This window comes from Podarcis pityusensis (assembly GCF_964106645.2).
Source record: "Podarcis pityusensis genome assembly, chromosome: Z".
Taxonomy (NCBI): domain Eukaryota; kingdom Metazoa; phylum Chordata; class Lepidosauria; order Squamata; family Lacertidae; genus Podarcis; species Podarcis pityusensis.
This window is the reverse complement of record NC_138044.1, coordinates 27,949,583-27,973,057: the sequence shown is the minus strand read 5'-3', so window position 1 is coordinate 27,973,057 and position 23,475 is coordinate 27,949,583. Positions and strand designations below refer to the sequence as shown.

At 42.1% G+C, this 23,475-nt stretch overlaps 1 protein-coding gene across 12 annotated transcripts in view; it reads right to left on the bottom strand.

The window, feature by feature from the left end:
* Positions 1 to 1,154: 1,154 nt before the first annotated feature.
* TENM1 (teneurin transmembrane protein 1) overlaps positions 1,155 to 23,475 on the bottom strand; it is a 410,060-nt gene continuing 387,739 nt past the window's right edge. For 8 of the 12 annotated variants that reach the window (XM_080991224.1, XM_080991231.1, XM_080991230.1 and 5 more), the window contains 6 exons: positions 21,965 to 22,261; positions 17,384 to 17,485; positions 14,585 to 14,972; positions 12,719 to 13,939; positions 9,198 to 9,340; positions 1,155 to 6,429 (listed from right to left, as the gene is read on the bottom strand). In XM_080991224.1, the coding sequence (XP_080847350.1) occupies positions 5,671 to 6,429; positions 9,198 to 9,340; positions 12,719 to 13,939; positions 14,585 to 14,972; positions 17,384 to 17,485; positions 21,965 to 22,261 (2,910 nt within the window). In that variant the 3' untranslated portion in view covers positions 1,155 to 5,670. The remainder of the gene's footprint in view (positions 6,430 to 9,197; positions 9,341 to 12,718; positions 13,940 to 14,584; positions 14,973 to 17,383; positions 17,486 to 21,964; positions 22,262 to 23,475) is intronic. The other 4 variants (XM_080991234.1, XM_080991235.1, XM_080991225.1 and 1 more) reach the window with 1 other exon arrangement.

Below are 23,475 nucleotides of genomic sequence, written 5' to 3'. Positions count from 1 at the left end.
ACAGGACAAGTGGAAGTGTGGACAAGACCTCTGTCTCATTCTCTTGCCGACTACTACCTGAGAGCTAGTGTTCCATTTCAGTGACACCCTAGCTGCCCTCTCCAGGGTTTCAGATTGGAATGGGAGCTTCTGCATGCAAACCAGACGCTCTACCACTGAGCTACAGCTTTCCCTTAAAACAATTAAGTCTCAGTTACAACTACAGGAGTGCATTGTTAAGCTCTTGCTCTCCAAGTACCTGCCTCTGCAGCCACATACTGGGGTCAGTTCAAGATGATCTGCTTATTGGGCGTTCATCCTCGTTTGCACAAAGTTTGCAAGGAGGTTATACAATGTCTGCTGTTTACTGAGCGCTTGTGAGGTTATATGATGTTGCATCAAGCAAATGTCATCACATACATTTCAACTGTTCCCCCTCAGAAAGATAAAGATGATGATGATGATGATGACGACGATTTTGTAGGGAGCAGGTTTCTTGTACTTGAGTGCTAAATCTACTTTAATTGTGCAACCTGAATTCGCTGGTTGAATGCCACCTGCAAAACAGTGACTGCCTGGAAGCTGCCTCTGCTTTTCAGTGTGAGTTGCCTCCCCCTACTTTTATTTCACTTCCTTTTGTTATGATGTCAGGCAGCCTCCCTATAGCATTTCCAACTCTGTGCCCCCCTTCCTATACATTCTGTTGCCCTGAGGCCCTTTGTAGTTTTCCCACAATTGTGACCCATTTCCAGTATCTTCTGCCCTTTTTGTTTTCCCTGTCTTCTGTTTCACACCCCAGTCCCTATTTCAGTGTATTCCCTCCCCTTCTCTCCAGCCATTGTTCCCTTCAAGATCCCTATTTCTGAGGTGGTATTTCTTCAACTAGTTCTCATCTCACTCTCTTTTGTTCTGCCCACTATGCTCTTCCAGTCCTTAAGATGATGTGAGGACAGACAAAACCGGAGGGATGTGAATATTTCATACCTGAGAACTCCCTTCAGCAAATCGAATGTTTGCTAATATTCCAAGGCATCACAATAGTTCTGCCAATAGTAGTCAGAGGCTTTGCCACCACTGCAAGAACACAAAATCTCCTAGCACATCCCATTGTAGACTATTTATTTACTTGCTCATTAGAAAGTCATTTGTGAATTTCCCCCCTACTTTTTAAAATAAAATAAAATATGAGGGGTGGGAGTAGGGAGATAAAATTGGCCAAGTGACTGAATACCTGTCTGATATCCAACTTGCCTTCACTGAAGCATGTCTAAAAGGGCCAGTAGGTCTGCTTTTAGCAAGGTTATGCGGGATGGCATAATAACAGAATGTGTTTGTAAGGAGAATGTGGCTTAAAGTAGAATGTAAGTCAGGAGAAGCAACACATTCTGTACATTTTATTCTATGTATATCCTCAACCCATTTCTCCCAGAAATGGCTTGTATGTGCTTTCTGGCAATTGCACTTTCTTTACAAAGGCTGCTTACTACTTGCAGAATGGCAAAATGTCAGTAACTCATCCACATTTCCTTTTGTGCCACATATTTAGGCACAGGTACAGGCTTCCCAGGTCTGTGTCTGAGCAGGTTTTCTTTTTTGTCCCACCACTTTCCCATGGAAAACCCATGTTTTACTGCTGAATCACAGCAGACAGCAATGGGGTTTTCCACAGATTGCCATTTGCTCCGATCCAGCAGTAAAGTGTGGGTTTTCTGGGGGGAAGCAGTGGAACAAAAAGCAAAACAAAAAAACCGCTCAGACACAGAGCTGGAAAGCCTAGAAAGGGTGGACTAAACGTAAGTGTGGATGACCCTTAAGCCAGAATGATTCTTTGGATCAGGGTTTCCCAAACTTGGGTCTCCATCTGTTTTTGGAGTACAACTCCCATCATCCCTAGCTAATAAGACCAGTGGTCAGAGATGATGGGAACTGTAGTCCAAAATCAACAGAAGACCCAAGTTTGGGAAACCCGGCTTTAGACTATGCATTATCTAGGCCAGGGATGGGGACCTTTTTCGGTGTAAGGACCTCACTTAATTCTGAGCAACTTTTCAGGGACTATATGTCAATGGTGGGTTAGGCCGGAGGCAAAATAAATAAATGGACAGGGCAATTAATACAAATTTGTATCTTTGTAGGGCAGTAGTTTCTGCACACTCCTTTCTATCCAGGTGAGCAAGAGACATTGTCAGTTTTCAAGGATACATCCCAGCCAGGCAAAAACACTCAAGGAGGGTGTGATGTAAGGCTGGTGAGGATGATAACCTGGGGTTATAAGGGTTCAAGGGCTGTAAGAGAGATGCTTGGAGGTCTGCATTTGGCCACTTGAGCCTGAGGTTCACCACTGCTGGTCTGCATTCTATACAACTACATCCTTCTTAAGATTTCAAAAAAGCTACAGTCTGGAAGCAGCCAAGACATGTTGCTTTAAAGTGAAATCTATTCAGATGTTCTGCACAATCACCATTCATTCCTATGTACAGCATTTGCACAGAAGCTGAGCTTGGAGGGCTGCGTCCATGACCTCAAAGTGGAAAAATAACAGGGTTTTTTTTCCTGAATTTCAGAAGCAAACATGATAAAAACATTTCTATATACCACCATTCTCTGGTGGCATGATTATTTAATTATTTTTTTCTAATCCACATTTTATATCAAACAATACCTATAAACACACCTAGGAAATTCTGTTCATTCATTGGTAAACGCCAAAGAGGGAAAAAAAAGTATTCCATTTCATTTTATGAGCTTTTGGCATAATAACAAAAATGACAACATTCAAGGCAGCATTAAAACCCATCCATGGTTGGTAATATAAAGTGCATTTCCTGCATATAATACAAATATATCTATATGGAACTCAAGGCACACACTAACGTCATACGTATTACATACTAGAAATGCACAATTTCAAGCTAATAACTATTTAAGAAGAGTTTCAAAACATTTTCTTCCCTTCTGGGTATTTTAAAGCATTTTGTTTTAAAAGGTACATCAATTCACGAGCCTCAAATGATAGAACTGCTTAAAACATTGCTAATGTTGACATCTTAGATCAGTGCTAAAATATATCACCATGAGTGCACTTCTTACATAAAGCCCAGAAATTATTTCTGTGAATTAAAAAGTGCTTGTCCATTTTAGCCTGGTGTGTGGAGGTACTAAAATTCTCCACAATTTCAAGGGGGAATGTCCCCCAGGTCAGAGCTAGCAATACAAGAACAAGGTACAATACTAATTATTTTGTCTGATCTCATTAATTGGATCCAATGGTGTACAGTATTTTATACCATAAAAGAACCTAAAGGAGAGTGAATTTTCCTCTGAGGCACCCTCCCCCTCCCCCTTTCCCTCCCTCCCTCCCTCCCAGATTCTACCTCCAGTGGTCAATGATGAAGAACATCCAGAATCTGGACCACTGACGAGCAACAAGTAGGAAGAACTCAAACGTCAATGTTATTTGGTGGATTTATATCTGATGTTCATAATCAAGCCCATCCCTAACAGCTAGTTGTCATATATACCCAATATAAACCAGCTTGGGAATATAGGAGCAATGAATATTAGGATATTAACTCTCATGAACAGGCATTGTGATTAGTACTTGCTTAGTGAGGACAAATTATTAAGCACCTGCTTTTCCTTGCTAAAAAAATTACATCCACTCATCTGGGCCCATTTGTATGACCAAGTTGACATTCCTGCGGTTTATTGCTGATTTTTTTTGCTTTTGATATTAACTGTGTATTTTACTTCTTTGTGGTTACCTTATGTTTTCTAAACTGCTTTGGGTGGCAGTGAAAGTGGATTCTAAATGCCATCATAAAGAATTAAAGAAATAAAATGAATGAGTTGCAAGAAAAAATGGGCAAATATTGGTGAACTCAAAAAACTGGTTGAGTTGGACTGTACATCTGAGGGAGCAAGTGCATGGTCCCTTCATCATGATGTGCCAGACTCTCCACAGTCAGGCTTTCCCATCTTTCAGCATTCCCATTTGTCATATGAAGAGGCCCTGAAGTCTACACTAAGACTGTCCCTCATTCTTTTATTTCAGAAGAGTGCCAGGGTGGTTGTATTCACTTTGATGAAACTTCTCACTTAAATTGAAAATCACTACCTTCTACCATTGATGCTGATGGGAATTGCTAATGGCCAAGCCTGCAATCCTAAGCATGTCCACTCAGATGTAAACTCCACTGAATTCAGTGGTGCTTGCTCCCACCAGGTATGTGTGGTTAGGATTGTAGACCAAATGTGCTTATAATGCATGGCCTAAATCTAAACTTGTGAAATAAGGTCCAGGGTGATAATCCAGCCACCAGCAGGCTGGATGTCACTCAAGGGACTTCTCCATTCAGCTGGAAGGATCCTTTCCTCATCCTCCCCACCCTCAGCACAATTTTTAGCTGGAAAAAGCCTCCTATCGGAGCCAATAGGAAGCATTTTTTCTAGCCTAATTGTGGCCCAGAGAATTGCAAGTGAGAATGGATGCTATGAATGGTATCTCCCTTGCTAAAAGCACTTCTCCCACACTGCTTGAGAACTGGTGTCAGTGGTAGACTTTTCAAGTCCAATTGATGCATGGAGGACCAGGATCTTCATGGAAAATATAGGTACTAGGATGTTGCAGGAGAACAAAATCTCCTCCTCTCCAGCTGCAATCTCCATGAAGATCCCCTTCCCCACCTGGCAATTTATCTTGAGAAAAGATAAAATGCTTTATATTCAAGACGAATTGCTGGGGGTGGGGGGAGGAGAGAGAGAGTCTGCACGTGTGTGTGTGTGTGTGTGTGTGTGTGTGTGTGTGTGTGCTCTGTTTGTGAGAGAGTGAGCTCAGGGTGGCCACACACATTCTTCTTTTGGCCCCTACTTCAAAGCTGGCAAATTTGCAATAGGAATGTTAGATGAAGTGGCATCTCTATCCGTGCTTCACCATTTAGTATCCTCTGAGTTGGCAAGCAAAAGGGCATCTTCCCTCAGGTCTGTTAACATGACTGTTATCACTGCTGAGATTCCTGAAATCTGGCTTGCCACTTTTTAACTGCCCACAGAGTGAAACAATTTGTCCTATAAGGCAATGACTAACAATGGTTTATCTGAAATTTATTAAGAAGCTCATGGCGTGACAACACCCTACCTATGAGGTGTGAAGTATACAGGGCCGGTTTTCCACTTGGCTCAAAGTATTTTGGGGTGTTTCTTATACCCTGGAGTTATGCCTGAAGGCCCCTTAAAAGCATAGCTTGTGAAGACTGCTTGGTAGATGAGTTGTCAGTTAGACCAAGGAACAAAGGGTGTTGGCCAGACCACAAACATATTGTATGCAAGTTATTAAAATTAACAAAACTGTGTCCTGAAGAGGGAAAGAGAGAACACACTCAATATTTTGCCCATGTGAACCATTTCCAAATGAAATTCAACACCAAGAACGCCGCTTCCAAATGTTGAAGGCAGCCACCCTAGAACTAACAATCATTGCCATCTCCCAAAGAGTTTTAAACAAACGATATTAAAATACCATCTTCTGTCACATTTAAAGGCAGTTGGATATGTTTTCCCCCTCTATATTTATATATACACAGAGTTCTGATCTAGAAAAACCAATACAATAAACCTTTACTTTAATGTTTTTTTAAAAACAGGCAGTCTTTGGTGATGCAAAGGCAGAGATCGATGTCTTTTGTTTGTTTGTTACCTCCTGCCTATTTCACTCTGTCTCATAAAGTGAATATTGTTGGCACTGTCAGAAAGTTCTAGATACTGCTCCACAGACAAAACAAAATATCCATCATAGCCCTGTACTTTCCCTGTGCTTAAAAGCTGCTGTTTCTCCCCCTCTGTCCAAGCCCGAATACCTTCTTCACCATCTTGGAGTCGCCTTTGTTCCTTAGTCCAAGCTTGAGCCACAGCTCTCTGCCTGGCTACCTCCAAGACATGGTTCTTCTCTTCTTCCACAGTAGTCCCGTACCGAACATTAAAGCACAGAGAGCCGTGCTGGAGCTGGATATCAGCAAACCGTCTAGTCCTGCCACTGATGATGGAAGTCATTTGTGATACTGTGACGTTGACACCGTTCTCCAAAATCCGACGTCCCCCAGTGTTGCCTATCACTGCAAGGTCTTCTTCCAGAGACCCAAGCTTGATGAAGTAGTGAGTGTCTCGCCCATCTATTGTAAAGTGCAGGTCCTCAAGATAGTGAGCATTGTTGAGGATGGCAGCGATGCGGCGGCTGTCTTCATTCGCCACCCCAATCACATCAGCTGTTACCACGCCATCCTTGATGGCAAATTTGATACCTTTCCCAAAAACTGAGGGAACTGCAGCAAATCTGGGCAGCTTTGCTTTCTCCACACATCTTCCATTGCTGTATTTGGGGGTCATGGGAAGCTGGTCCAAGGAAATGAAGTTTCTGAGCTGCTTCTGTAGTTCACACTGAATGCCAAGTATAGTCTGGAAAAGAGAAGATGCATGGCATATGAAGGTAAGGTTTTTGGAACATTCTATTGAAACATTCTATTGTAACAACGTAACCTGGTTCACACTTCACTTTAAACCATAGTTGTCTAACGGTTAAAGGTTAATGTGCAAGATACTGGTTCACATGATGGGACGCGAGTGGCGCTGTGGTCTAAACCACAGAGCCTAGGCCTTGCCAATCAGAAGGTCAGCGGTTCAAATCCCCGCAACAGGGTGAGCTTCTGTTGCTCGGTCGCTGCTCCTGCCAACCTAGCAGTTCAAAAGCACATCAAAGTGCAAGTAGATAAATAGGTACTGCTCTGGTGGGCGTTTCCGTGCGCTCCTCTGGTTCACCAGAAGTGGCTTAGTCATGCTGGCCACATGATCTGGAAGCTGGACGCCGGGTCCCTCAGCCAGTAAAGCAAGATGAGCACCGCAACCCCTCGTTTGCAACTGGACCTAATGGTCAGGGGTCCCTTTACCTTTACAGTGGTACCTTGGGTTAGGAACTTAATTTGTTCTGGAGGTCTGTTCTCAACCTGAAACTGTTCTTAACCTGAAGCACCACTTTAGCTAATGGGGCCTCCTGCTGCTGCTGCCCCGCTGCTGTGTGATTTCTGTTCTCATCCTGAAGCAAAGTTCTTAACCCAAGGTAATATTTCTGGGTTAGCGGAGTCTGTAACCTGAAGCGTATGTAACCTGAAGCATATGTAACCTGAGGTACCACTGTACTGGTGCACATGGCTAAAGTTGTGGGTCCTTCACAATCCTCCCTGCCCCTGCTGCAGAATTCCAGCAATACTCCAGGGTATGCACTTCATGAGAAAATAGCATTATCGGATAAATCAGGGTTTGAAGCTGCACTGTAAGAACAGACCTCTTCTTATGTGGCAGCTGAGGACTCATTCACACCATTTGTCCTGCACTTTCTAGGCATAACTTTGTGGTTTAAAATGCTGTGTTCATGTGTTTTCTGTTTGCCCCAGTGCTTTCCTTGAGAAACCCACTCTTTAACACTGAACCAGAACAAACCACAATTCAGGTTTTCCACTGATCACTGTTTGCTCAGATTCAGCGGTAAAGAGTGTGTTTTTGCAGGGGAAATGCCACAGGGCAAAACAAAAAAGTGCTCAGACATCGCACTTTAAAGTGGGGATTTGTGCCTAGCAATGCAGCACAAAACAAAATCTGGATGAGCTCTGATTCTACTTCTCTTTGCCTCTCAGGTACCCTCTAGTGCATGGGTAGGCAAACTAAGGCCTGGGGGCCGGATCAGGCCCAATCGCCTTCTAAAACCAGCCCGCGGACAGTCTGGGAATCAGCGTGTTTTTACATGAGTAGAATATGTCCTTTTATATAAAATGCATCTCTGGGTTATTTGTGGGACCTGCCTGTTTGTTTTTTTTACATGAGTAGAATGTTTGCTTTTATTTAAAATGCACCTCTGAGTTATTTGTGGGGCATAGGAATTTGTTCATCCCCCCCCCCCAAAAAAATAGTCCGGTCCCCCACAAGGTCTGAGGGACAGTGGACCAGCCCCCTGCTGAAAAAGTTTGCCAACCCCTGCTCTAGTGGTTGTCTTACAAGATCACGATTTGCATGTGGTCATTTACAGATCTGTGCAGCAATACCTTATGTTACGTGCAATTGACTTGCACATTTTCACCTATACGTGGTTGAAGATGGGCTGGTTGAACTTGTGTAAGTCAAATGCCAAGCGAGATGCGCTTTGTGCCAGATCCACTTAGGGGGCACCTGGCATGAGAATAGTGTTGTTGTTGTTTGCATTTGTTAGCCGCTTTATCTTGCCCAGGGAAACCCAAAGCGACTTACAACCAAATAACCAAACAGGCACCCACCTACCCTGCTCACAAAGCAACACTGAAAACAAGAGAAAAAACAGAAGAAATGCATGAAAAAATACCCCACCCACTTCTAAAAGGCCACAGGTAGTTAAAGGCCAAAGGCCTGGTTATAAAGTTTTTGTCTGGCTCTCCACCTTGCTTGCCAGGAAAGACCCACTCAGTGCACCAGCTCTGAACGGTTCTCACGAGATCTTGTGAGGCAGCTGAGTTCCAGCAAGATCACCCCTAGTTTTCCAGAGCTGGCGTGCTGAGCACCATGCCTTGTCCCCCAAGCAAGGCAGAAAGCTCGAAAGTTCTTTTCACACTGGGTTCACTTGGGTTACCCATCATGAAAAGAGCTTTTAAGCTCTCCACCTTGCTTGGGGGGTGGGAGGGGAAGGGGAAGGCCCACTCAGCATGCTGGCTTTGAGATGCTGCTGCAAGATTTCACAAGCCAAGCCACGCCACCCCCCCCCCCCCCGGAGATCTGATGAGAGCATTCCAGAGCCTTCTAGAGCTCAAATCAGAATGAATGCTCAACAAACAGTGGAAATCAAATAACATCCATACTATTTTTCACAAACAAATCCGGATGGATGCTTAATAGAAAAGGCTGTCAGCAGAGGTCCTTGTCTTCTCTTCCCTCAGTATGGAGAATAAAGTGGTCCCATAGGTTACAGAACTAGGATATCTCTGTTTTAGAGTAAGTGACATAATAATGTTACTATGAGATTGTGGAGCTTAAGGGAGGAAAACATTTTGCCCCGATGGTGGTTGGGGCATCTTGGACCATGGGGAGCCTGCACCCCTGCCCTCCAACATAAACCCCAAGGGTGGAGTGAGGAAAGATGAAAATAAATATGTATCCTGTTTTTTTCCTAGAAGTCATGTAACGCAGGAATGTGTCTTTTTGCTAACCTTTCCAGGGTCCCATTCTTGGGTCTTTGTTTGAAGCTGTACAAGTTCATATGTTGTCTCCATAGCATCCACTTCTGGCTTTGGGAATCCCGGGAGTACATTGTGAAGCTGAAACCCAAACAACTCAAGCCAACTTCCAATGTCTACAAAAAAAGCCAAACAGAATACAATTAACATGCTGAAGACAAGAAGTACTGTATGACAATTATAGGAGGGGGGGGCTGCTATACGCCTGGACTTTCCTGGACACAGCCGGGATTTGGCCCTCGTAAACAGCACCTGGGAAATTGCTTACGTGTCTGGGAAAATCCGGATGTATGGCAACCCATGTTGGCAGTGTAGATTTTTGTAAATTTCCTTTAAAAAAGCTAAGTTGAGATTTTTGCAACTTTGCTAAACAACTTGACTACAAAAAAGCTCAACCACTTTTGTTTCCAGATTTTCACTTTTTGAAACCCTACAGCTATAGAAAAAAGAGATTCAAGTCTTAAAGAAAAATATTTCAAGCCTCTTCCTTCTTTGGCTGCTCAGAAATGAATCAAAAGGTACTGTAGACAAGGTGACAGGGTGGAATATTCAGAAGTGTTGCATTTCCCATAGCTGAGTGATATCTGGAATTATATTCCAACTTGTGGCCATGTACAAATATAAGGTCATATGTGTTTTAAATGCCTGCTGAAAACTTTTCCATTCCACTACGTCTATGCAGGCATATGTATATTTCCACAATGGTTAATTGATGTCTGTTTTTAACATTTCTATGTTTTACTGTATGGTTTTATGCATTTTTATTTTAAATTGTTTTGCTACATTTTCATGAAATAGCAGTCTATAAATATTTTTTATAAACAAACAATCCAAAAGAGAGTAATTTTGAGTGGAAAAATAACAGTGGGGAGAAGAGGTGCTTAACCCTTTTCTACATACATGGCTTGCAAGGATAAGCATGTATCTGGAAGCTCGGGGGAGAGGGAGGGAAGCAGCTTGTTAGCAGCAATCTGGGAAAATTGGTGGCAAGGAATGGTCAGGCACACTCTCCCACTGCTGATTCTCCACGTCAAATCACCTGCTCCTGAAGTTGCTTTCATTTAATTCTTGAAAAGTGGCTGTTGAAAGATGTGTTACATTTTCATGTAACTTTCATGTTAGGACACATAGAGCTGTATCATGGGAGAAGTGGAGTGTCAGGTACAGGATAAAAAATGCTGGCAGCAACCTGCATTTGGCGGAAGCTAATCTGTTTCCATCGCACTGCCCAGCTCTGACCAAAACTACCTTATTCATCTCCCTGTCCGCTGTTCTGGAGTTTTATGTAATATATTACACAGTAATTCTGTTATTCCACACCATTCATTTCAAGGCAAATGGGGGCCAGGAATGTAATCGATTACATATCTCTTGCAGATTGAAAACAACAGTGGCAAACAGGGGTGCAAACTTGAAAAAAATATTGTGGGGGGCCCAGGTAAGTCCCACCCTGCATAATCAATTACATGACACAGTGCATACGCATCATTTGAAAGGGAATGTCCATTAATATTGTGGGGGCCCAGCCCCTCAAATGTTTTACTGTGGGGGCTAAAGCCCCCATGGCCCCTACGAGCTGGAAAGTACGAATTGTATGAACTGGATTGGTTTCCATTCTGGATGGAAAATACGAATTGTATGAACTGGATTGATTTTTCTGCCTGCTGTAGGAACTGTAATTCCATAAAATTAAAAATGCAATACAGTAAAACCTGATTTAAGAAAGAAAAGAAGCAATATGATCAATATGAGTATTTATTGCACTGGATTTGCCATTTCCCATCCTGAACCACAACCACCTGCATGAATATTGTGGACCACAGTTTGGAAACCCCTGGTCTACCCCCAGGTAGGCAATAAAATGGGGAAGAACATGCTTGCATATTGCCTTAAATACCTGGGATATTCAGTGAAATATGACTTTAATTTGCTATACTGGTTTGCTGTTGATATTTCATTCTGCAATGCTGCATTGCTTTTTTCATTTTTCTGCTCCCCCCTTGCCTTCTTTTCCAGTGTCTACATGTTTTTGCATGTAACAAAAATTCAATTAAAAGTTTAATAAAAAAAAAAACCTGGAAGGAAAGGTGGTATAAGAAGTTCCATTCCAGCTATGTTAATGATTTCTAGTTTTAAAACTTTTATGCAGTAATTTTTTGTGCTGTAATCTTTTATAGTTTGTGTTGTGTGATTTCAGAGGACAGCCTTGCTCTTGCCCCCTGCTGTTCATTGTTAAAGGCCTCTGGCTATACAAAATAAATTGACTGATTTCTTAATTCATTTTGTTTCAAAATTAATCAGAGATTCAATGAAACTGTTTGCAGAAATTGTCTGAACATATTCACAAGATCCACTGTCATAAAAGCATTGGGGGAGCCTTTTCTAGCCTTAGGGAAGTGTTCCATTCCAGGGACCACATGTCAGGCCTGGACAGGGCCAGAGGCAAAAGTGGGCGGAGCAACAGAGGTAACATTTACATCTTTGTACACTGATGTTGGGAGACCCTGATGTTGGGAAAGATGGAGGGCACAAGGAGAAGGGGACGAAAGAGGATGAGATGGTTGGATGGTGTTCTTGAAGCTACCAGCATGACTTTGATCAAACTGCGGGAGGCAGTAGAGGACAGAAGTGCCTGGCGTGCTCTGGTCCATGGGGTCACGAAGAGTCGGACACTACTAAACGACTAAACAACAACAACACACTAAGATAGTTTTCACACACTCTCTCTCTCACACCCCTTTCCTAGCTATATCCAGGCGGACTAGAGACTTTGTAAGAGTTCAAGGACATAAGCATCTGGACAGGCTTGCAAGAATGTTTTTAGCAGGTGCCGAAAAGAGTAAAGTAAGGCAAAAAGACTTTCATTATTTATTATTTATTTCATAAAATTTAAAGAAAACCGTTTGATTGTAAGAAGCCGTTTACAAAAAAAGACAGCAAATAATAATAATAATAATAAAAATTACAGCCCTACTTTAAAACATGCAAAAGGAAAAACAAACAAACCTAAAACTAAAGCAGATTATAAAATGACCTCAACTTTCTAAGCATCTGGACAGGCTAGCAAGAATGTTTTTAGCAGGCACCGAAAAGAGTAAAGTGGAGGTGCCTGCTTGATTTCAAGAGGCAGGGAGTTCCAAAGTACAGGTGGCGCCGCACGAAACAACTGAGTTCTTACAAATGCGGAATGAGCATTAAGTGGCACTTGCAGCAGTGCCAATTCCACCAATCCAAGTGGTTGAGTGGATACATGTGGGGTAAAGTGATCTCGTAGGTAAAGTGGTCCCAAGTTATCATATACTAAAAGTAACACCTTGAACTTCTGTGCCTGAAACAGGCTCAGTGGTTTGCGTATTCTGCAGAGAGTTCCAACGCCATACAGAGAGGTTAGGAAGATCCCCTTTAGCTCCTGGGCCTTAGGTTACGCACTCCTGTCTTTAAAATTTGGACCAGAAACTACCCTCCCCCACAACCCAATTAAATAAATGCTTTACCTGTTGTGTATTTAGCCACATCTTGGATTCTGCCAGCTGGATAATTATTTTCAAATGCATACAGATTAAATGGCTTGGGGTTGTTCTTCAGTTCTTCCCAGATATGGTGGTTTGGTGTTGTCCAGCGCCCAGCGATGACATCATAATCTCTTTGCCCCAAGTGCACCAGTTTAGTGAGTGAATCATACAACCCTCCATGGAAACCTATAATGAGCTCAAAATCTGAATTTGTGTCCTGATAGATCTCTCCGTAAGGGGTGTAAAGAATTTCTTTTATCACTTGACCTCGACTGCTGAAGATAGCTAAAGGTGTGCCGGTGTTGTCACAGGCAACGTAATATTCTTCTCCACTGCTTAATTCCATGGCTATTAGGTGACCCTGAAGGTCGTAATACAAGGAAGTTATTTCTGAACTACTGTGATTGTATAAGTGAGTAACTCTTACTGGATTGGAAAGGTCCGCGTAGAAGAATTGGAGGTGTTGTCCAGAACTTGATTTGCTGGCCACCCGTCGCCCCAGCCCATCGTAGCAATACTGGATTGTCCACCCAGAAACCCTGTTGTAGGCTCTGTTCAGAAAGCCATTAGAGGTGTACTCAAAGATGTCATTTCCTCTTTGTTTGAGGAAACCATCCTCGTCCATTTTGTACTGAATGTCCCCCAGCCTTGTGATACGATCTCTGAGATCGTACCTCAGAGGAGTAAGCCGAGCGCTGTTTCCATGGCTAAGTAAATTGATATTTCCATTGAGGTCATAGCTGTAACGCCACTGGGTTTTGTCGTTCACAGACACAGTTTGAAGTTGGCTATCAGCATCATATTCATAAGAGTATCTTGTTATGTTTGCATCGACTCCAACTCGGATGTCGCAAATCACCATGCGGCCCATGTTGTCATACTGAACGGTCATCCAGTAGGCAATGGATTTAAGGATTTCGTATTGCACTTCAATCACCTGGCCATTGGCACTAAAAAATTTGGTATGCTTCATAGCAGTGGTAGTTATAACTTGGTTTAAGTCGTAATTGATTACGCTGAACTTTCCGAATTGTTCAGTTTTACCAGACACATCAACGTAGCGATACAGATCAATAGGGAGAGGGGTTTCATTTATCATGGCCTGCATGCTGGTTACTCTAAAGTTGTTGTAGCTGTAGTCAAATCTGGCGTTCACAAGACCTTCTTCACTAAATCTGAATATCTGGCGGCCAATAAGTGGACCTACATATAAAACATTGGGCAAATGTTTAAGAAAGAAAACAGCACAAAAGTATATAATAGTAATAATAGTGTAATAATAAAACAAGACTGCCTGAAGGACTAGCTACACCGGGGTCATCAATATGATGTCCACAAGCACCAGTGTGGCTGCCAGTACCTCCTATGGCACCTGTGAAATTACCTCAGTCCATATCCTGTCAAAAATCTACCACAGGTGAGAGGCCAGCTCTTTCTGCTCAGTTCTTATTTATGCTGGCTTGGCCTTTTCTACAATGAACAACCCCCTCCCTCTTAATATACCCACATTCCACTGGAATGCAGGGCTGGATATCCACCCTCCAATCTATTAACAGAGGCAAAAGCAGCTTCTCTCTGTCACTAAACATGGTGGTGACTGCTGTAGGTTCCTTTTCCCCATGATGGAGTGGCTGCTACCATTTTGTGGTCCCATTTTTCTTCTTCTCTTTCAGTTGTGGCAGCCATTATGCCATGCTCCCATACTAGATGAGCTAAAGGTAATCATAATATTATTATTATTTTTTAAAAAAAACCTTAAGGTATTGAATTTTTAACTGTGCAGTGAAATGACTACTATATACCACAAATATATGACACAGCCCAAATAATAATATAGTTTCAACCTACCTGTTTGCCTGTATCTGATGGTGCAAATAAATCCATCATGCATCAAGTGTATTGTTTTAATAACACCTGATGACTCTTCATAAGTAAAGGAGACTTGCGTGGTGTCATAAAGAATTTCTGACAGTCTGGACTGCTTGGTGTATTTGTAGAGAACCCTGCGCCCTGTACCCGGGTAGAGGGTCTGCAGAAGCCGTCCGTCTCTGGTGAAGTCCTGGATGAAAGATGCACTGCTGTCTGGTGGGGAATAGAGATTGCGGAAGTATCCAACAGACAGCATTGTCTGAAAGCTGTGGCGTACCATACTTGGCATGGTGACAGATAGTAGGTAGTCTGACTGGTCATACTCAAAGATGTAACGACGCTGACTATGCAGGAGAAGCATCACAGACTGAAAGAAAAAACACAGAAACAACAAGCACAATGACTTGCAAGCAATGGTGGCAAATTTGTTGATTTTGGTCACTCTCAGTTTCCCATTTTTCTGATATTGGGCTCAGTTCTCCAAAAAATTTCTCTCTCTCTCTCTCTCTCTCTCTCTCTCTCACACACACACACACACTCTCGTAATGAAAATTTGTCAGCATTTTAGTGCAAGTATCTCCTAATACACACCTTTTTGAAGGGCTATTTCTCCCAATATAATGTATTTTTGTATGTCATTTTCACAAATATATATATTTACCACAGTCTATGCATTTTTGTATGCATTACCTGGCTGTAGAAGGTGCATTGCAAAATTCAGAGAAGTATGAACTTTGAAGGATGGCTGCGCTTTGGCTTGTGAATGTGGAGAAGTGTGAATTAGGGAGATTCACTGTAAAATGTGAACGGAATTGAATTTCTCCCCTAACCCTACTTGCAAACGAGTTATAACTTTTTTCTTTTGTTTAAATCTAATTAGGGAATCCCATGACTAGTTATGTGTACCAATGAAAGCAACATAAAACCACTCAGGTTTCAGAAAGTCATCAAAAGGTGAGTTTGTATCATGAGCACAGAGCAGCAAAATAGGTATCGATCCTCCCCTTCATTTCATTTGAACAAGCTCTAGTGGCTTCTTGATCCTGTAAGACACTGAGCATTCCTAATTCATTCCCTTTCCAAGTAAAACTGGCTGGTTTAGGAGGCTTCAAAGTGACTCTTAGTACACCACTGCTGCAGCATCTGTCAATGAATCGGGTGCAGCAGGAATGTACAAGCTGTGCATGTGCAGAAAGCTTTTGCAAACACTATCCATGGTGCTTGCTTTTCAGACATTGAGGCAGATGTGTATCAAGGGTGTTGTATCCCCTCTCTCTGAAATGTCTGAAGCTGCTCCCAGAGACAGACTAAACTATAGGCCCACTTTCTGCTCCCAAATGTTTACGTTTGTTCCTTTTGCTGCACAGACCAAACAAGCAACAAAAGATGACATTGGTTCACAACCTGGGGCCCGTGAAGGCCTTCCTTGGTGCCTTCCCACCCCTCTTGTTTAAAGTAAGTCTCTAGCCCTTGTAGAAAGTTATGAAACAAAGAGTGCCAGCAAAAAGCAAAGGCAACATTCACAGCATACATTTAAAGCAAACATTTAAAAGAGTACAGTACCACTCTAAACAGCCATGGCTTCCCCCAAAGATTTCTGGGAGCTGTAGTTTGTTAAAGATGCTGATAATTCTTAGGGGGCCCCTACTGCCCTCCCAGAGCTACAATTCCTATATTCCCCGTGAAGGATTGGCTTTTAAACTGCTCTGGGAATTGCAAGACCGTGAAAGGAACTGGAGTCTCCTAATAACTCACAGCACCCTTAACAAAATATAACTTCCAGAAGTATTTGGAATGGAGCAACGATTGCTTGAAGTGGTGCTCTCTCCAATCCAGACCAAAATCTCTAGAGTTGAAGCTCTGGGGCTGGCTGAAGGCAAGGTGTTGCTGTTGCGCCACCCTACACGTCAGTTGTTGGGCAGGGAGGTTGAGCAGCCTAAATGAAGCCCTGCTGTGCCTCAGGTCTCTTTGGGGCTTCCTCAGCCATCATTGACCTCCTCTTTGGGCTCTGGGGAGAATCTCCTCATGAGCCACAAGAACTCTCCAGTTCTTTCCTGCCATTTCCTGGTATGATTCTATTTATTTATTTCCCAGAATCGCATATATATACATATGGTTGCATGTGAGTAGAACACACATACTGTAAACATGTGGGTGGGTGTGCCTGTAATTGAGAGGCCTCTGATGAGATGTCCTGACATATTGTAATTATCTTCAAACAAGATAGGAGTAGTAGATAAGGGTGCTGGCACTGGAGGTTTAGGCAGTGTTTGCCTGGTGTCGATTTTCCAGTGCACATTACACTCCTCCCTGGAGCTGCTATTTGTTGAGGAGAGGACATATGTGGGCCCCTTTATAGTACCTGTATGCTTACCACTCTGCAACTAATAGCAGCTCCAGTCTGTGTGTCTAGACCCTCTTCTTTTGGCTCATCCAAACCTCATGTGGATGTTTATAGGGCAGCAGTGGTGGTGGGGAGATTATAGGAGATCATAGATCTCTCATTGTAACAATTAGTTTGTCCCTGTTAAGTCCCTTCAAGGGACTGGCGGGAGTTGGGATGACTGAATTGAGCCTTCCTGTCCACATTCCTGAAACACACACAAATATATGAACAATTGTTAGAAATGTCTTTTCAGCTCAACAAAATGCACGCAAACGTACTGAGACAGAATACAGATAGAATACAAGTTGGCTCAAGTCAGACACCATCCCAAACCATAGTTTGTACCAACTATAGTTTGGAACCCAAACCATGGTTTGAGTTTTCAAACATACCACAGGCAGACCCTGGTTTAGGGCTGCTTGTCTGCCTTCTTTTTTCATCCTCTCAGCACTCAGCTTCATAAGTTTACTCCCGTCTCTGTTGTGCAGCAGTCTCTGGAGGTAGAGGTGACCATTAACTACAGTTAGTTAATTCAGACATCGTCTCATATCATAGTCAGCACAAACCATGGTATTTACCTATGTCAAACCATTGTTTCTAATTCTGTCTTTTCCAGCCAGTCACAAACCATGGTTCTCAATTTGGAAATCACCCCAAACCATAGTTTTACTTTATCCACATTTAGATGTGATGTCCGAACTGAGCCTATATGTAGTTTTGGATGTGGTGAGATCTCTTTATCAAGACTTATTTTTACCAGGAAAGGGAATACAGAATCTACTCAGGTGCTTACGTATTTTAAAAGGGGTTCTGGAAATCCATGTTTGAGAGAAGGATATGTTCACATATGCATTTTTTTTGTTTGGTAATTATTAAATGCAAAGGAGACATTTAGAAATATTTTTTACAGTGAATGCTTTTTAAAAAAAAATCTGTTTCAGGAAGGATGATTGTTAAGAACCTTTTAAATAAGATTGGGTTTATTATCACTGTCATTGTGTAAATATGAGGAGTTCGTATCTGAAATGTGTATTAGGCTCAGGGATCCACAAATTCACACACCAGCTTACCATTAGTGAACCCCTTAGTGAACAGGACCCCGGGCACCAAACAGTTTTATAATCAGCAGTTTTTAAGAAGTGAGTAGTAGCAGGAATACCCTCTGAGTAGCACAAGAAAGGCTCTTATTATGTACTTTCTACATGTCACTGCATTGTCCTGTCCCCTGCAGCCCTCTGTGTATGCCAGAGGACCCAAGTGAGGGGAGGTCATTGGTAGTGGCCACAAATAATGGATGGCCAGTAAGCCAAACCAACACTTTTTGATCCGTGATTAATTTTATAAGGATTCTATCTCCCTTGCCCTTAAAAACAGATTGTACAGCCTGAAATAAGTTGTCTAAGTAAATCTTTATTGCATCACTGCTTGATGCAATTTGTAATTTCGTTTTAGGTTGCTACAGCTATTTGCTTTCATGTACAGGCAGAGAAATTTTAGGTGTTTCTAGCTGATGTGCAACTGCCAACATGCAGGTCCTTTTGGACCCGGAAGAAGGAAGAACAGATACATCACAGGACGGAGCAGGCTTATATATGCTCCGCCAACACGTGAGGGGGCAGGCAGGAACAAAACCCCCGCGCAAAATGTTTGCCACCTGTATTAACGTGTGTATTTTTTAAATTCTCGATGTGGAAATTGACAAGTCATTTGCACAGCAGTATTTGGTGGTATACCTGTGCATATTGCTCTGGGAAGGTGACCAGAAATCCCTCTCTCTTTCCTGCTTTTTAGCAAGCTAGTAGCCATGCCAGTGTTTGTCTCATAAATTTCATTATGCTCTTACTTCATGCATAAAGTGAGTACAAGATTTCTCCAACACTGTGATTAAACCATTGGGTTGGGAGGGGGAAAATACCATGAAGCAACACTCATGAGCTCAGAAGAACATTGGGGTGGATCCAAAACCACCCTTTTGTATGCAGAACTTATTCTGCATTCGCAGAAAATTCTCACTTTGCGCTAGAGCACCAAGTGGGGCAACAAGTTTTAGTAAAAAAGGATCCCCCTTCCCTTGCACAAGGGAAGTGTGAAAACGACTGAGCTACCTGTTAAACCGCTTCACAAACTCTTGCAGAAAAATGCCAGCAGCTATTTTCTTTCTGCTCTTTGGCTCTTTAGATCCAACCCCCAATGCATTGAAAAAGCCTAAAAATGAAGATGATGTGTATTGCGAAAAGAACTAAGGGGTTTGTAGCATCTTAAAGGCTAATTTATTATAGAATACACGTTCCTGGACTACAGCCTACTTCATCAGATACATAAAGTGTCATCTTGCCAGCAGGTGTATTGTGATGTTTTCCTTTGTAGAATACAGTACCACTCCAGCAAGGAAGATGCATAAATGGAAGTGGGGAGGATATATTTTGCTGACGCTCCCTTTCTTCTGAAGCCTCTTGTGCCTGTGAAAGTTGGGTCCATGCAGTGCTCCCCCCCCTTTTTAAAGAAAAAAAGTGCTGGTACTCACCATGATCTTGTTACAGTAAGCGCCACAATTTTAACATTTTTTAAGGGGGGGAGTGCTGGTACTGTGTACCCTTGAGTACCTCCAGAAAAAAAGCACTGTCTCCATGGGTTTGGGAGCCTTTTGGTGCTAGACGTGGTATGGCGTTGGTGAAAAATCACACACCCCTGCTTTTCGTTTTGCAGAAATGTATTTTTGTTGTTGAAATCTCACCATGTCAATCTTCTGGGATGTGTTAACCAGCATGTCCTCCTCCCCACCGCCCCTTAAGAGGCAGCTTGTCATATTGAAAAGTTAATGCTCACAAAGCCACCTTAAGAATTGTAAAACTGAGCATTAACACTTGTAATGTGGAATGTAACCCCCCCTCCGAGTTTAAAGTGCATGCTGTAGAGATGACTTGGATAACACAGATACGGAGATGAAATGCCACATTTCATCTTTGCATCACTCATAACTATGTCACCCAAGGCCCATTTAAATCCAATAGGTAACTTTCAGTGGCGCTCTGTCATTAGCTGTTAGCAGACATTTAGGCCTTTCTGCTCATTAGTGGTTTCTGCAAAAGGAGGGGGATCCTGACCTTAGCAGGAAACCTCTCCATTTCACTTGTATTCCTAAGCTCAAACCATCTCTAAACCTGAGAGCCCCATGTTAATATAGAAAGGAACATAGAAAGCTGCCTTTTACCTGGGCAGACTGTTCCTCCATCTGGCCCAGTAATGCCTACTCTGCAATGGACAGAGAGAAGAGTCTTTTCCATCCCTTGTTATCCAATCCTTTTAATTGGAGATCTCAGGGAATGAATCAGGGACCTTCTGCCCACAAAAGCTCATGCTCCACCCCTGTGTTACAACCCCTCTCCAAGACAGTATGGCATAGTGGTTAGTGTGTTGGAATAACACGGAGAGGACTCTGGTTCTTGTCCTCACTTAACTGCAAAGCTCACTGGGTGACCTTGGGCTAGTCGCTGGCTCTCAGCCTACTGTACCTCTCTGGTTGTGAGGATAAAATAGAAAGAGGAAGAGAACCACATATGACACCTTGCGCTCCTTCGAGGAAATGTAAACAAACAAACAAGCAAATGTAAGTAATAGTAATTCCTTGCTCCCAGAGGAGGCAATGATGACCACTAACGTAGACAGCTTTGATTTGAAAGAGAATTAAGACAAATTCATGGAGAAGAGGGTTGCTCGCCGTAATATACTCTGACAACACACTGTGAGAACAGGATGCTGGACTAGATGGGCCATTGGCCTGATCCAGCAGGGCCTTCTTATCTTCTTATGTCTAATAATGAGGATGATGAGGATGTTTGAGTTGTGTAAGAACCAATGACACCTCACAGGTTCAGCATATTCTGTTTGGGCCCCTCAGTTTGGGCTAGAGATGGACAGTTACATGCTAGTCTCACATGTGTTCATTCAAAGGTCCATCCCATCCAATCTATGCACCAATTTTTAGATTAAAAATTTCCCCTGAAAAACTGCATGTACTGTAAAGCATTGTTTTATCTCAGTGCGTATGCATTTCTAAAGTATCTTACTCTAAAACACACACATTACTGTGTTTGGGTAAGATTTATCAGTTGACAACTGTTTTGCAAGAACTGGAGAAATATGAAATCTCAAAGATATTTAATGTTCTGAGCAGCTCTATAAGTCTGAGAGATCAATTCCCACTGGATTTCATAGAAATTGAATTCCTCAATTACTGCTAATTTAGATCCTTCATCTAAAATAAAAATTATTTAGTCTAGAATAAGGATGGGGAAGCTGTGGCCCTCAAGGTGTTGCTGGACTACAACCTCCATCATCTCTGAGCATTGGCAATGTTGGCTGGGAGTTGGAGTCCAGCAACATCTGGAAGACACCAGATTCGCCATCTCTGGGTTGCATCAGTGTTCAATGCTCTCTCTGCTGAAATATGAGAGGCCCTATATTTGTACAGACATTCTGCTGGATATTGAAGACACACCTGTTTAGACCTCCTGATCTGATAGTTTTAATTGCTGTTTTAATTGTTTTGCTGTTTTAATGGGCTTGTTTTATCGTGCATTTTTATTTATGGATGTATTTATTGTTTTGATGAGATTGTTTTGGGTGTATTTTAACATGTGTGTATATATTTTTATATTTGGTTTTACACTTTAAAGCACTATTTCCCAAACTTGAGACTCCAGCTGTTTTTGGACTACAATTCCCATCATCCCTAGCTAGCAAGACCAGTGGCATGGGATGATGGGAACTGTAGTCTGAAATCAGCTGGAGACCCAAGTTTGGGAAACAGTGCTTTAAATAGTTCAGAAGCCATTTTTGCAAGTAATTATTATTAATAATAATCTAATTAAATCCAATTATTTTCTCCCCAGTGGGGGCTTCTCTGAGTTTCTAAATGTGGATAATCAAATTTACACTGCAATCTTCACAAACCATTTACAAAAATGAATCACCTTTTCTAGGTATGTGTAGCTCCATATTTTTCCATCTGCCCATGTTCTGGAAATGATCTTCCCACCTGGATCGTACTCCATCTTTTCAGTCCATGTCCCTCTCTGGATAAAGGTCACTAATCCAGAATGTGAGTAAGTGATGTTGACTTCATTGTATTTGTTGAGGGGAGACCAAAGGATTGGGCGGCCTGCCTGGTCGTAGAGAATCCGAAGAGTGAACTTCCGATGGTCGTCATAGATCTTCCCTGTTCTTGTGATGTGGTCAAAATCAATTGAGAGCAGGTTTCTGTTGTGGGCCTAATTTATAAAGCAAGAACAGCATCACAAATTCAACTGAAGCAATTCTGTAGATGAAGATATGCATTTTATTTATTTTGCATTTTTTAAAACCATGCCTTCATTCAAAATAAGGACTCCAAGGAGGCAGACTTCAAGATCGAATATAACTTATATATATATATATATATATATATATATATATATATATACAAACAAACACAAATAGTTAAACCAACATAATAAAATATGATAAATGAATTATCTAACCACTTAAGATAGTACAATCAATTTGAAAACTCTGGGCAAAGAAAAACATGTTATTCCAGAACCAAAAGCAATATAATAGTAGCACCAGTCTTACTTCCTCCAGGAGGGTGTATCAAAGCTGGACTGCCACCAAAAAGCCCCTCTTCCCTATCAACACACACATATTTGAAAGAACATTAAGTGGTGTAGAGCATTAAAACAAGAAACAATATCATTAAAACAAAAATAAAACACAAAACTAGTAAAATGGTAATAGAAAAGCAGATAAAAAGAAATAGAGGAATTCTGGGAACTGAAGCCAATAAAATAGGGGCAAATCTTGAATCCTGGTGCTAAAAGGTATGTCTTTACAATATGTCTGGAGTAACTGATGGCAGAGGAAAGGGCATTGCACAGTTTGGGGGCAATAGCAGAATTGTGTGTTTTGTTTCTGCTCTATTATATTCTATAGCAGGCACCCCCAAACTCAGCCCTCCAGATGTTTTTGGGACTACAATTCCCATCATCACTGACCACTGGTCCTGTTAGCTAGGAATGATGGGAGTTGTAGTCCCAAAACATCTGGAGGGCCGAGTTTGGGAATGCCTGTTCTACAGGGTGCAGCACAATGAGTAGAATTTTCCCAGTTGATCTAAGTGATCATTCAGGTCTATTCAGGGGCAGATCTTCTTTCAGGAATCTTGCCTTATTCTTACAGAAGAAACTCAGGTAAGGGCCTCAAATGAATATTTCAATTTACTGGCAGATTGGCAAACAGATACTTCTGGTTTCAGTCTCATGGTAACAAGCCTGATTATTTAGTAATTCCCAGTAGCCTCATCCCTCCCATCTCTGGCCACACCCTTCCTTTCATGAAGCAGGCCACTGAAGTCCACTGTAACATAACTTTGGTTTCTTAGAACCTGACACTGCCATACACTCTCATTTTCATTCTGATTCAGGATGATATAAGTTTTCTCAAGGCT